Here is a 15,670-nt window from a genome sequence, read left to right on the forward strand (position 1 = left end):
GCACGCGGGGCGCAGAGCTGGCAGCCTCAGCCCAGGCTGAGTGTCCCTCTGGTCTCCGGGGACTTGGAAGGACTCAGACCCTAGGATTTCTCTCCACTGGACCTGACAGCTGCCTCAGGAAGTCCTCTGGTGGTTTCATCCATGTGACTTCATGGCTGGGCCACTTCGGGACCTCTTCGCATCTCTCCAGTCTCCAGCTACCCGCTGTATAATGTTGCCTTGTCCGTGTACGTAGATTTGGGTGAAAGCCGTGGGCAGGGTCGATTCGCTGCCCTGCCTCCCATGACTGCTCATGGAAATGTAGCAAGAACTGGGAGGTTAACGTCATCTCTCCCGACAACGTGGACCCCCATACATCACCTGGCACTCCTCGAGAGACCCCCAGGTATCCACACACGTAGGGTTTTTCCTCTTGCCTTCTGAGTGGGGCTGCGTGTGTCCAGGGGGACAGAGCAGGGTGGGAGCTGGGAGTGCGCCGGTGTCAGACGTGATGAATCCTCTTCTCCACCCTCTCCAGAGCACCCGCCTTTCTCTTGCGGAGATGCCGAAGTGGGGGAGGCCTGGGGAGGGAGCTGGGGGTCCAAGGCCAGCCTCTCAGGTGACCCTCTGTCCCCTAGCCCTCACCCTGGCCCCAGAGGCACCTGCTGAGACGGGCTGACTGGGCCAGTGTCACAGTTAGCGGGCCTCTAGTATCCGCCAGAAGTGTGGTCTCCAGAAGAAAAAGTGGTGATTGAAACTGGCCGTGCTTGAGGGTGTTAGTGGCTCACCTGACGGGAGCACCAGTTACACTGGTGTCTGCATCCCCCAGAGCCCCTAGATGCCCATTGTCAGAGCAGCAGGCTCACCAGGAAGAAAGGCGTGGGCGCCGAGATGCCGAGCTAGGAGTCCGGCTGTAGAAGATGGAGGGCGGGGCAAGGTGGGGTGGGTAGGGCACCTCCCCTCTCGGAAAGGAGAAAACACAGACCCACGGCTGCCAGGCGCAAACGCGCTCCAGACCAGAACCCAGAAGCCTTGGGAGCCCAGAACTGTAAACTTTTCAAGAAAAGCCAGGAGCTGAAATTTGTATGTGCCATTCCCCAATTTTACCCTCAAACACTAGGTGAGCCTCTCCCTCCCCCACCCCTGCCACAAGAGTAAAATAAAATTAAAAAAATAGAGTTAGAGAACAAACTTATGGTTACCAGGGGGGAAGGATGGGGAGGATGGATAGTCAGGGAGCTTGGGATTGACATGTACACACTGCTATATTTAACTGCTATATTAACTGCTGTGTATAGCACAGGGAACTCTGCTCAATATTCTATAACAACCTAAATGTGAAAAGAATTTGAAAAACAAAAATAAAATAGGATAGAATAGAATAGGACAAAATAAAATAAAATAAAAATCATGGTCCATTTGCCCTGCCCACGTCCTACCTCCCCTTGTTCTTATCTGACCCCCGCCTTATCTGGTATGTTCACACCACCGAGATGATGAGCACAATTCATTCATTAAGGCCTCACTTTCACCCAGAAACACACAGCAGCGCTGTGAGCAGTGCTTTCTCATGAATAACTGAAGGTCACGCACCCTTATGCTGGATTAGAGACCAGAAATCAATGAAAACTAGTAAACTGGTTTACTAGTTTACTAGTTTTTACTAGTGAACTAGTAAAAACATTCTTTCTTGGTGGATGGTTTTGTTATGTTTTAGGATGAACAAATACTAGTGGACAGGCATTTGTGTCTGGAAACAGAGTGATTTGGTGGGGGGTTGCTGAGCCTGAGGGAGCCGGCAGCCCTGCAGTCGCCCCCCAAAGCTGGGGGCCTGGAGGGGAAGCAGCCCCCCACAATTCCTCCTTCCCTAGTTCTCCCGGTGGGCTCTTTGGAGTGTTCGGCGTGGAAGACATGATGGATGTTATTTTAAAAAGAAGGAGGGGGAGGGCTTCCCTGGTGGCGCAGTGGTTGAGAGTCCGCCTGCCGATGCAGGGGACACGGGTTCGTGCCCTGGTCCGGGAAGATCCCACATGCCGCGGAGCGGCTGGGCCCGTGGGCCATGGCCGCTGAGCCTGTGCGTCCGGAGCCTGTGCTCCGCGGCGGGAGAGGCCACAACAGTGAGAGGCCCGCGTACCGCAAAAAAAAAAAAAAAAAGGGGGAGAAAGGAGGGAGGTAGAGGGAGGAGGAGGAGAGGGATGCGGGCAACTCAGTCCCTTCCCGTGAGGGTGGCGACAGGCAGGGGAAGATTACAGGCTGAGAAACCACTCAGGAGAGGGGCCATTTCATTTTCTAAGACACTATTTCCCAAGTTAACTTGACCCCAGAACCTCATTTAGGTCCTTGGCGCTGTTTCTGTTATTACAAACACTGCTGCTGCAACACATCCCTGCTTGGGTCTCTCTGGAAGAAAAATGCTAAATGCGTCTCATTTTCCCGTTAACCAGCCCTTTCTCCATTTCCGCCAGCCAAGTCGGGCTCTGCTTTGATCACAGTGCTAACTAATGACATTTCAGAGTCTGGTCTAAAAAAACATGACTCTATATCATTAACAAAAGGCAGGGAGGAGGTGAAGGTCCCACCCCCGCTGGTCCAGAAGAGGCATCTGCGTCCAACCAGTCCCACGCCTTTCCTGTGACTGGGGCATATCAAGAATAGCAGTCTCGTTTACCTGATCAACAGGGAGGCTGATGTGAACAGTCATTGTTTACCAACTTCTGCCGTCCTTGAGAGTGTCATTTGAACAAAAAGGTCTTGTAAAAACTCCCAAGTCTGTAGAAATTGTTGCTGTGTCCTATGAAGATAACCACTGGCTCCCTGGCAGGAATGTTACAATGGCAACCTTCAGATTCTACACTCTTTAGACTGATTCTCTGTGTCTCTCTCTGTGTCTCTGTCTCTCTGTCTCTGTCTCTCTGTCTGTCTCTGTCTGTCTTTGTCTCTCTCTGTCTCTCTCGCAGTAGCACTCACATGATGAAACATTAGAAGTCTATGCCTCTGTTACATTTATTATTCTACAAATAATTTGAGCATCTGTTGCAGAGGCAACAGCTAAATTAGCAAACGGACTCTGACAAAATGAAGACCAAAATAAAGGTAAAATATCTGATGATATAAATAAAAAGCAGGTACTGTTTTTTTCCCCAAAAGGTCAGGGAAGATTTAAAAGCTTAATTTTATGATTTCTATAATAAAAGTTGTATCTCTGGAATTAGATATCTTTTTTCCTTAAATGTTTTATACACACACACAATTTTAAAAAACACACAAAACCCTAAATTCTCAACAGATTTGGGGTTTTAAGGGAATTTTGTTAATGGATGTTCCCATTGACCCTGTGATACACGTTCCAAAGTGCAATGAAAGAGAATGGAGCAGCTCTTTGCTTTCATCAGCAGCGTGCCCATAGCCTAACGCACTTTAGTGATGTAGAGAGTGGAATTCAGAAACATTGGTCAGTCATCACCATCAGGCTTCCTTGACAGAATGAAATAGCATAATGAAAGCAACGTAGGGACAGAAACAACGTCAGTTTAGAGGTGGAAATTTAAATTGTAATGAGTTTGGAAAGACTCCGAAGAACAAGCGTAATGAGAACTTTTGGGGCCCTGGCCTCCCTGAAGCCACAGAGAGGAAAACTGGTCAAACCTGGCCTTGGGACCCTCCTCCCCCAGTGTCAGGCTGGACAGTGCTGGAGCATCCCACACCCGGGCCCCTGTGCCAGCACCCAGCCCACAACACCCAGTAAGTGCCAGGAGTCAGGCTGACCACCAGGCTACCTGGTCTCCAGTCTCTATGTAACCAAAGCTGTATTTCCCCTTTTCTCAGAATAAAGGGTTCCAAGGCTAAGTGAGACACAGCTTCAAAGTCAGTGGACCAAGGGCTGGGGCCTGGCTGCTGAGAGGTTTGGGGACAGCCTCCCTGCCCAGTGATTAGCACTTATCAGCCTGGCCTTCTGCTCCCAAGATGCCCAGGACTCGCCCCGAGTTGGGGGGTTGGGGGGGTTCAGAGGGGTGGTGGGCAGCACACCAGAAGGGTCCAGGGTGCTGGGGCCGAGGAGTGGCCTTCCCATCACACGGAGGCTTGCAGCTGGGCTGCCTGTCCTGCTCCCGTCCTGGCTGGAGTTTCCGGTCAGAGCACATGCCCAGAGGTCTGCATCCGGCCGGGTGCATCCCCACCCAGCACACCCCTGCATTAGCTTTACTGTCCTGCAGATGGTGTGTGTATGTTTGCCATTTTACTACAGAACAAACTATAGTGATAAAAGCGAAATGCAGAAGTCATCTGAGGGAAAGACTGGAGAAATATTTTGATTTTTACTCTTCCCATTGTGATGGAGAAATTTGAATAACTGCATATTTTACAGAAGAACATTTTCTATCACATCCTGTCATCTTGAGTGTTAGGAGTAATGCTTGATATGTATTCCATACCCCCGAGATTCACTCTAAGATATGCATTAATACATTTGAAGTACAGGTGTTTATTGAAAATATACTTAAGGATGAGATGAATTAGGGTAACAGGTGGTTGGAGAAGGATTTATCATGCTTTAAGTTGCAAGCCTGTTTTGGAATATACCCAGAATTTGTTTTAACCAGGTACGGCCGGATGACAGAAGGGAAACAGCTGCCTTGAAAGAAGAGTGTGTTATTCACAGTTTCTAAGAAGAGGGGGCAGCCCAGGCCAGGCAGGGCCACAGGGCGAAGCACCAGGGCCAGTCAGGAGGCAGACGGAGCAAAGGGAACGTATGGGCATGAGCCTTTATTGTGCTTTTCATGGAAGGAATGGGGGAGACAGGGTAGGTCCTCAGAGCAAGCTTAGGATCGGCTGATTTGAATAGAGCCAGCAGACTCGGGCCTGAGGGTTGTCCCTCATTGTCAGGTCCCTGGCCCTGGGGTGTTTAGGGTGGGGGACTACTGGCTTGGAGTGTGAGAGATAAAGGAGGTGGCTGGGGTGTGGGTGCTGGATTTGCAGTTCATATGAAAGGCAGGCTCCTAGGCCAGCTGTTCCCTATCCAGGAACCAGCCAGCCCTGGAAAGGCACTCCCTCCAGGATGAACAAGGCTCCAAGATGTCAAAGCATCACAAAATACAGAAAATAGAAAACATAATGATTACAAAACCTCCTTGAAGCCTTTAAGAGCCAATTGGATTAACCAAAGTGACACCTTTTCATCCATCTTCCTTCGTATCATTCTTCATCTTATCGGTTTATTTCAGAGCTGGCTGGGAGCAGCCACCCCATGCAGGCCCTGCATAGCCCCGGGGGATGCAGAGGGAAAAGGCAGCCCCTGTCCTGGGACTGTGCCCTGTCACTTTGATGGGGTGACACTTGAGTAAAGTGCCCTGCAGGAGGACCAGTGCTCTGGGAGAAATGTGCATGGGAAGCAGGAAACTTGAGTTTCAGGGGGGTTCAGTCCCTTCGGAGTGGCAGAGAAGGCTGCCCAGAATTGGGGGTGATGACTATAAAGTTATACACGGATTTGGGGCTACATAGAGGTCGTCACCCCAAACCCCCGCATTGTTCAAGGGTCACCTGTGTTTTTTCTAGGTATTCAAATTTACTGGCACAGTTAGTCCCAGCATTTTCTTCTCATTTTTAATCCCCCCTGCTCTTGTATTTATGTCACCTTTCTCATTCCTAATGCTGTTAGGGATATTAACTCTTTGCCCATCTCCTGAAAATATATCTAGGAGCTCCAGACCCACAGCCTAGAAGCTTGGGGGCCTCAGTGGGAAACGTGTGTGTTCTGACTGTTCGGCCCCAGGCCTCATTGGCCAGTTGTCCCCCATGCTTTGTCTGGGTCTGTCTTTTGTTTTGAGACTTCACAGATTCTGAGACTCTTGATTTGCTTTTCAAAGGACTCCACACATCCATGTTTCTGCAACGATTCTTTTATATATTCCTGTATTTTTATTGTTTTAATTTAGATGATCAGTCAAATATACTTTATCTTTAAAGACATACAGATGGCCAACAGGCACATGAAAAGATTCTCAATGTAACTAATTATTAGAGAAATGCTAATCAAAACTACAATGAGGTATCATCTAACACCGGGCAGAATAGCTATCATCAAAAAGTCTACAAATAATAAATGCTGGAGAGGGTGTGGAGAAAAGGGAACCCTCCTACACGGTTGGTGGGAATGTAAATTGGTATAGCCACTATGGAGAACAGTATGGAGGGTCCTCAAAAAACTAAAAAGAGAGTTGCCATATGATCCAGCAATCCCACTCCTGGGCGTATACCCAGACAAAACTATAATTTGAAGAGATATATGTACCCCAGTATTCATAGCAGCACTGTTTACAATAGCCAAGACATGGAAACAACCTAAATGTCCATCGACAGATGAATGGATAAAGAAGATATATATATATCCAGTGGTACATATATACAACGGAATATTAGCCATAAAAAAGAATGAAATAATGCCATTTGCAGCAATATGGGTGGACCTAGAGATTATCTTACTAAGTGAAATAAGTCAGAAGGAGAAAGACAATATTATATGATACCACTTATATGTGGAATCTAAAATAGAGCACAAATGAGCATATCAACAAAACAGACTCATAGATAACAGACTGGTGGTTGCCAGGTGGGAGGGGGCCAGGGGAGGAATGGATTGGGCGTTTGGGGTTAGCAGATGCAAGCTATTATATATAGGATGCATAAACAACAAGGTCCTACTGTATAGCACTGGAACTATAGTCAATATCCTGTGATAAACCATAATGGAAAAGAATATGAAAAAGAATATATATGTGTAACTGAGCCACTTTGCTGGACAACAGAAATTAACGTAACGTAAATCAACTCTACGTCAATAAAAACAAAAAAAATTTATCTTTTTATGTTTTTGAGACAACTGTAGATGAACAGCCTATTATGCTAGCACCCTTTATTAGCAAACTATCTTTTTCCTACTGCATTGAAATGCTTCTCATATACTGGATTCCTGTAGATTATCAGTCTAATTTTTGAAACTATTCTGTCCTTAGTCTATTTTTAAGCTGTTACCTTAGTTTTGATAATAGCATCTGGATAATTAATTTAATGTCTGTTAAGGCATCCACTCCTCCTATCATTCTTTTTCCAGTTTGGGGGGGATAATCTTGCACATTTATTATTCCAAATAGTCTTTAAAATACTTTTGCCCAGTTCTATCCACTCCACTGGGACTTTGCTTGGATACCCGTGCACCTGTGCGTCCCTGGGAAGGACCAGCATTTTCAGGATGTCACAGATTTCTACTTGGGAGCCGATTGTGCCCTCCACGGATTCAGGCCATATGTATCAGTCCAGGTCCTAAGTTGTGAAGAAACCAACTTGAGCTATTTTCCTCCTGAAGGAATTATTACAGGACCCTCAATAGCTCAGAATCTCCAGAATGGCCAGAAATCAAGTTTGGGGACTACAATGCCAGGAAAGGAGTGATGTCCAAAATCACACCAAGGAACTGCTTGCTCTGAGGGGGACCCTGTCATCACCCCTGGGCTTGTGGCTGACCCTGCTGACTGTGGGCTCTGGACGCTGCCCCTAGAACCCCAGATCCTGCCCTTCTGGAAGGAGCACATGTCTGCTACTTGCAGGGCCAGAGTGGAGCCAGTTCAGTGCAAGCCTCTTTGCATCCCAGGCTCCCACCTAGAGTCTCCTGCAGGCTTGTCATGTCCCGTGGTGGGGAGCCTGGGGCGTCTGCCTGCTCTCTCGCTGCAAGGTCGCCTGGGGAAGCCTTTCTGGTAAAAGCGGAAGACTCGTAACAAAGAGATTCCTCAAACTGGGAGGAGGGCTCAGTGGTAGCGGGCAGCCAGATAAAATGACGCACATCTCCTGTACCTGAATTTTTGCCATTTAATAGCATTTTATACATAGCTTCACGTAGGTCATTAAATTGTCGTGTTTAATTTCTAAGTATCTTATATTTGTTATTACTTTGAATAGAATATTTTTTCTTTTTTAATTGGTTGTTACTAGTATCATATTTATTATAACCAATGTAACAAATACTCTTTATTTTTTTTTTTTTTTTTTTTTTTTTTTTTTTTTTTTTTGCGGTATGCGGGCCTCTCACTGCTGTGGCCTCTCCCATTGCGGAGCACAGGCTCCGGACGCGCAGGCCCAGCGGCCATGGCTCACGGGCCCAGCCACTCCGCGGCATGCGGGATCCTCCCGGACCGGGGCACGAACCGGTATCCCCTGCATCGGCAGGCGGACTCTCAACCACTGCGCCACCAGGGAAGCCCACAAATACTCTTTAATTCCCATCATTTTTAGTATAGTCTCTTAGATTCTTTTAGATATTCAACCACATTTGAGAAGAAAGATAATTCCATCTTCTCCAGTATTTACACAGCTTACAGTATTTTCTTATTTTATTAAATTAGCTAGAGTTTCTAAAACAATTGTGTAGAATTGTGGTCATGGGTGTGGATAACTGTCTCATTCCTGATCTTAGTGGAATTGCCTCCAGTATTTCTCCAGTTCAAATGATGTTTGCTTTCGACATTTTCTTGATAAAAGCCTTGTCAAATTTAAGTTGTTTTCTCATATTCTTAATTGACTTTTAGTTTTTATTATGAATGCCTGCTAAATTTTATGCAGTGATCTTATGATATTTATTTATAGGATCACATGATTTTTCTCTTTTGATTTGTTGATGGAACAAATTTTCTTAATAGATTTACCACTGTTCTAGAATTCTGTTTCTAAAATGAACCTTGGGTATTTTTCAGGGTAACCTAGGCTTTGGAAACAAGTAAATACAGAATGTTTAACAGAACAAAGTTTTACTTCTCCCTTTGCTATGTGGCCAGCCAGGCCTGGGGCTGCAGCAATCAGAATGCACACACTGACCAATGAGGCTGCTAAGCTTCCAGGTTCTGGACGTGTTTTCAGGAGATGCTTTCTGAGTACAGAGCCAACCCTAAGGAAAGGGTAGCCAGAGACTGAGAAAGACAGCACTGAGACCATTTCAGTACCTGGCTGCCACCATACCTGAGTTCCAAACCTTGAACTCTGGTTTTGGTTTTATGAATCTACAAATTCCCTTTCTTGTTTAAGGCATTTTGACTTGGGTTGTATAGTTCTCATTCAAGATTCCTTTTTAATACAGCCATGGAATATAATTCCTTTAATATAGCATTGGATTCAATTAGCCAGTTTTTTGCTTAGAATATTTGTGGGGTTTTTTTTTTTAATTGAAAGGAGAAATTGGCCTTTTGGTTTGTTAGTGGGGGTGGGGAGCTTTTGTTTTTTCTTTTCAGAATTGCTGGTAAGGCTTTGCTAGCTTTATAAGGTAACTGTGGTGTTTTCTTCCTTGTCTCTTGGTCTGAAATTGTTTTAAAACATAGTAATTATCTTTTCATTAAAGGTCAGAGTGAACTCAGCCTGAAATGCCATATTGGACTTTCCAGTCTCTTATGGTTATTGATCTTTATGTTTACTGCATCTTATGGACTCAGTATCATAGTTTTATTTTGCTAGGAAGTTATCCATGTCCTCCAGATTTTCAAATTTATGGCTGTAGAGCTGCCCATATTCTTTTAATCTCTACTATATTTATAGTTAAATCTCCTTTCTCATTCCTAGAGTTGTTTACTTTGGCTTTCTTTTTCAAAAATCAATCCTACCAAGGATTTGCATTATTATTATTTTTTTTTTGGTCTGTTCAAGAATCATCATTAGGCTTTATTCGTCCTAATACCTTTATTTCTATTCCATTAGTTTCACTTTTTATGTTTGTTAAATTTCTTTTTTTCTGTTTTCTATTATTTTGTTTTCATTCTTTTCCTAATTTAAGTTTTACATTTCATTTACTTTCAAGCAAGCCCATCCGTTTTTAACTTTTTCTATTGAGAAATACAAAACACATATAGGAAAGTGCACAACACAAAAATATGTAGCTTAGCAATTTATCAAGAGTCAAATAACCGTGTGACCTCCACTGAAGTCTAGAAATAAAGTGTCCCCAGCATCCCAAAGCCCTCCTTATGTACTCCCAGTTCACTGCCTCTCCACCCCCCCAAAGATAATCACTCTGCTAATCTTTATGATATTCACATCTTTAATTTTCTAAACAATTGTACCAGCTATGCATGCACCTCTGAACAGTATAGTTTAATTTTGTCTGGTTTTTTTTTGTTTGTTTTTTTTTTTTGCGGTAGGCGGGCCTCTCACTGTTGTGGCCTCTCCCGTTGCGGAGCACAGGCTCAGCGACCATGGCTCACGGGACCAGCCGCTCCGCGGCATGTGGGATCTTCCCGGACCGGGGCACGAACCCGTGTCCCCTGCATCGGCAGGCGGACTCACAACCACTGCGCCACCAGGGAAGCCCTTGTCTGGTTTTTTGAACTTCATTTCAGTAGAAGTCTTTCTTTTGTATCTGGCTTCCTGTGCTCAACATGCTGTGCGGTATACTCGTGTGGCATGTTGCTGTATTTATGTTCATTGCTTTATAATATTGCATGATATGAATATAAAACAGTTTATTAATCCATTCTGCATTTGATGGACATTGAGCTCTTTCCTGTGTGAAGCTGTTTTAAGTAATGTTGCTATGAACTTTCCAGTACATGTTTTTTGTAACCATTGCATGCATATCTGTTGGATATAGTCCTAGGATGGATCTGTTGGGTATTATGTTAGATTGAGGCGCAATCTTTAACTTAAGTAGATAATGCCAAGCTGTTTTCCAACATTTCTGTCTCAGTTCACACCCCACAGAAGTGTATGCATTCCTGTTGCTTCACATCCTTATCCTCACTTGGTATTGTCTATTGTCATTATTCTTCAGTTTTAGCGATTCTGATGGGGATGTAATGACATCTCACTTTATTTTGATTTCTGTTTCTCAGAGTACTATTGTGGTGGGGCTCAATATCGCATGTTTCATAGGGGTTGTTTGTCTTTTTCTGAATATTTAAGACAGAACTTTTTGTTTGTTTTGGATGTAAGTCATCTGTCACTTACATGTGATGCAAAATCTCCTATTTTTACTCTCTTATGGGTATTGTTTGATGAAAAAAATTTTAATTACAAATAGTCAAACACATGAGTCATTTGTTCATTCTTAACACATTTTGAGCCATGTTTAAGAAGTGTTTCCTTATCCCAGGGTCATGAGGATATTCTCCTATCTTACCTTCTCACAGTTTTATTGTTTGGACCTTCATGTATTCATTTATAATCCATGATAAAAATGCTTTAAAGAACATATATGTTTAATTAGGTCCTATTTGTTTATTTTTGTTTTTATTTCCATTACTCTAGGAGATGGATCCAAAAAAATATTGCTACGATTTATGTCAAAGAGTGTTCTGCCTATGTTTTCCTCTAGGAGGTTTATAGTATCTGATTTTACATTTAGGTCTTTAATCCATTTTGAGTTTATTTCTGTGTATGGTGTTAGAGAATGTTCTAATTTCATTCTTTTACATGTAGCTGTCCAGTTTTCCCAGCACCACTTATTGAAGAGGCTGTCTTTTCTCCATTGTATATTCTTGCCTCCTTTGTCGTAGATTAGTTGACCATAGGTGCGTGGGTTTATTTCTGGACTTTCTATCCTATTTCATTGATCTGTATTTCTGCTTTTGTGCCAGTACCATACTGTTTTGATGACTGTAGCTTTGTAGTATAGTCTGAAGTCAGGGAGCCTGATTCTTCCACCACTGTTTTTCATTCTCAAGATTGTTCTTGCTATTTGAGGTCATTTGTGTTTCCATACAAATTAAAAATTTATTTTGTTCTAGTTCTGTGAAAACTGCCATTGGTAATTTGATAGGGATTGCATTGAATCTGTAGATTGTCTTGGGTAGTATAGTCATTTTCACAGTGTTGATTCTTCCAATCCAAGAACAGGGTATATCTCTCCATCTATTTTTATGGTTTTCTGCCTCCATCTCTCTATTGTTCAGGCAAAGGTAGTTTGGTTAACATGTGGGTACTGGAAACCACATCACTGCCTGTATAGAGCACGCTGACATTATACAGGAGGGAGTGAAAGTCGTGCACACAACCTGGCCTCTGAAATGTTCTCATCCATTTCACAGCTGTCCCCAGGCTCTGCAGGCCACTGGGAGCCCATGGTTCCCTGTCACTCCAATACCGTCTCTGTCCCCATAGCCAGCCCCTTCCCATACTGTCTTACTCCTGCTTCAGACAAGAGATAAATCAACCCCTAGAAATTTCATGTAGTTAGGCCTCCAATTCCAGAATAAATATTTTCTAGCAAAGAGGACCAGAAATAAAGTTCCATACAGGGATTTCAGCAATTTTGTTTCCTGTTTACTCTTGTTGTAAATCTCAGTGCCTTAAACAGTGGGCTGAGGGCGGGTGTGTAAGACACCTGGGGAGAAGGCCAAGAAGAGGCCCCTGCCCCGGGCTGCCTCAGGGGGGAATCGGTAGCCTCAGCTCCCCAGAGCTGGGCCTTGTCAAAGATGGACAGAGCTCTACCTCAAAGTGGTGAGGACAGGTTTTCATTAGAAGTAGAATGTGGAAGTTGGGAGGAGAGTTGAGTGTGTGCTTGAACTCGACTTCAGTTTGCACAGAGGTGACCAGGCATGTTAAAGGAAGGGTGAGGGAGTGGGGGTGGCGGGGAGTGGGTCCTCAGTAGTGTCAGGGAAGTGGAAAATCACAACGGGTTAGCAGGGTCCATGCGAAGATGCCCGCTGTCTGTGCCAGCTGCTGGCAGTCACCGGAGACAGGCTCCCCTCCCACACAGGCTGGCACATGGGCCCTCTCCCGAGGCTGGGAAAAGCAGCCAGTTCTCCTGGCAGCCTTGGGCTTTCTCAGGCAGGCACTTTTGGGGGGGTCAAGTCCTGTAGGGATGTTGCCTTGAGCTGTTAGAGCTTGTTTGTGTTTTCAGGCCTTTATAGGCCATGGTTGAGGCCTTGTGGGGAAGAGGGCTCGGGGGAGCCTGGGCAGAGTTTGACCAAGAGAGAGCCTGTCCACCAGCCTCCCTCCGGCCTCCGTTCTGGGTGGTGCCGCCCCTGCTCCCCTCCCATCCCCCTCAGGTCCAGGATGCTCTGAGGCAGAGTGGTCTTCTCCCTGAGCACATGCCCAGCTCTGATGGCCAGGGTCCACCCGGCACCCAAGGCTGGGGACCTCAGAACCCCCAATGGGCAGGGGCACCTGGGGTGAACTTTGACCTTTTTTTTTAAACCTTTGTTTTACCGTTTAACAGTTTTACCTTTTCCCTTGTTACCTTTTAAAACTTGGTCTCGAGAATCATAACCCTTCTTTTCCAGCTTTTTGAGACCAGAAATAAACATTGTCAATGACATGACCGTGGAGATTTCAGTGGCCAGAGAGCCACGGCCGCTCACCTTGGTCTGGCCCATGCCTCTCTACCAACGGCGGCCCTGACACTGCTGGGCAGCGGGCCCTGTGGACCTCCAGGGTTGGGTGCGGGGTCAGGTGTGGGCTGCACTATTTCCCGGAGTGTTGTATGGGGGTGTTGTTATGGCTCCTTTAGCTGGGCTTCAGCCCTGGAGCCTGGAGACATCTCTAAAAGCATGAGCATCTCTAAAGGCAGCTTTCGCAGCCCCTCCTGCCGTAGGTGGGTGGCTGTGGCAGGGGACAGTGGTTTGTGCGGACACCACCCTCCTCCCCCTGCCTCCCGTCCTGCCCCCGAGGCCTGCGCGCAGATTTGGAGACTCGCTAACGAGCGGTCCTGGACACACAAGGTCCCCCCCACTCACTCAAACGTGTAGTAATTCAGATACATAAATTATAAATGATTTGAGAAGACTGAATGAAAAGGGCAAAGATGAGGCATAAAATAGGTAAAGGATAAACTATCTAGAGGTTTAAAATAGATGAAAATTTGGCCATGGACGATGCCCTTGACCTATGGCTGTCCCTCTTTTAGTTCACTTTTCCAGTAAGCCCAAGGCTGTGAACAGTTGGGTGCGTGTGTGACAACCCGACCAGGACTGGAGCTGGGTGGGGACAACCGTGTGCGTGTGCAGTGTAGTGATTTCTCTCTCATTCCTGCAGCCAGGTCAGGGCAGGTCCACTTCAAGCTGCAGGTCCGGCTCAGGTGTGCTCTGTGGCTCTCCTCCTGGGGTCCAGGCTTTTAAAAACACTTGAACTGCATTTTTTCTTTCCATAGTCTTTCATTTTCCCAGGCATTTTTATTCATTCAGCTCGTATGGAAGGCCCACACCTCCTGGGCATTGTGAACATTGTAATGGTTCAGTGGCAGCTGCCCTTGGGGGCACACAGACACGAGTCACTGCTGCTGAAAAAGTGAGTCTTCAGCAGGGGAGAAGCAAGCAGCTCCCGAGAGGGAAACCAGACAAGGCCTCAGGGATGGCGCTGGAGTTGGGTCTTGACGATGAGTAGGACTTTGCTAGGCCATGAAGGGAGACAGGAGCTGCTGACCGTGGGAACAGAGTGTATGTTATCACAGACATGTGATAATGTCTCCATGCTCAACTTCATGTAATTTTCTGTAACTTTATAGCTTAGGTTTCTTCAAATTTATTTTTTTATTAATTGCTTTTAAAATAGACATTTTAAATAATTCCTAATAGTGTTTCTGATGTCTTTTGTCTATTAAAAAAATCATCTTGGCTTTATTATTTAAAGAAAACGAGATGAGATGCTTGTCACATGGTGTTCTTAAGCGTGTGTGTAGCTCAAGCACGTGCCCGGTTTTAACCGTGAGCTCTGTGTACTCCTGTCTAGATTAAGTTCGACAGCGTCGAGGTGTGTGTCTGCTGTGAGATGCAGCATCAGTCGTCGGGCTGCAGCAACCTTGGAGAGACATTGAAGCTGAACCCGCTGAGGGAGGACTGCAACACCGTGCGGCTGACCTTAAAGGTGACCCAGGCTCCTCTGCTTCTGCCTCCCATCCCATCCTTGCGACGTCTCGACATATCATAGGAAGGTTTTATTAACTGCGTTCCTTTCAGTTCTTAGTTCATCCAGCTGGGTCACATGCAGCAGGGAGTATCTTTCCAGAGAGCGTTTTTAAAACCATTAGAGATTCCACTTTAAAGGTTTCACTTTCTCGGTTTTCCATTTCCACCATTTCACTCTCTGACTCCCACATCTGTGAAGCAGGGCTGAATGGTTAAAAGAGGTTGTTGCAGATGTGGATGTGATGCGTGCCACTGCTTTTCCAACATTTTTTTAAAATTTATTTATTTTTGGCTGCTCTGGGTCTTTGTTGCTGCATGCAGGCTTTCTCTAGTTGCCGCGAGTGGGAGCTACTCTTTGTTGCGGTGCGTGAGCTTCTCACTGTGGTGGCTTCTCTTGTTGCAGAGCTCGGGCTCTAGGCACACGGGCTTCAGTAGTTGTGGCTCGTGGGCTCAGTAGTTGTGGCTCGCAGGCTCAGTAGCTGTGGTGTGTGGGCTCTAGAGCTCAGGCTGAGTAGTTGTGCCACATGGGCTTAGTTGCTCCACGGCATCTGGGATCTTCCCGGACCAGGGCTCGAACCTGTGTCCCCTGCACTGGCAGGTGGATGCTCGACCACTGTGCCACCAGGGAAGTCCCTCCAACATTTTTTTAACTGAAGTATAGTTGATTTACAATGTTGTGTTAATTACTGCTGTACAGCAAAGTGACTCAGTTATACATACATTCTTTTACTGTATTCTTTTCCATTATGGTTTATCCCAGGAAATTGGATATAGTTCTCTGTGCTATACAGTAGGACCTTGTTGTTTATCCATCGTATATA

At 45.6% G+C, this 15,670-nt stretch overlaps 1 protein-coding gene across 1 annotated transcript in view; it reads left to right on the forward strand.

Moving 5' to 3' along the window:
- The window catches only part of FAM189A1 (family with sequence similarity 189 member A1), a 358,843-nt gene that overhangs the window by 281,719 nt on the left and 61,454 nt on the right, over positions 1-15,670 (forward strand). Inside the window, exon 4 of the mRNA XM_032624741.1 lies at positions 14,674-14,808. Coding sequence (XP_032480632.1) covers positions 14,674-14,808 — 135 coding nt within the window. The remainder of the gene's footprint in view (positions 1-14,673; positions 14,809-15,670) is intronic.

This window comes from Phocoena sinus, chromosome 2 (genome assembly GCF_008692025.1).
Source record: "Phocoena sinus isolate mPhoSin1 chromosome 2, mPhoSin1.pri, whole genome shotgun sequence".
NCBI classification, from domain to species: Eukaryota; Metazoa; Chordata; class Mammalia; order Artiodactyla; family Phocoenidae; genus Phocoena; species Phocoena sinus.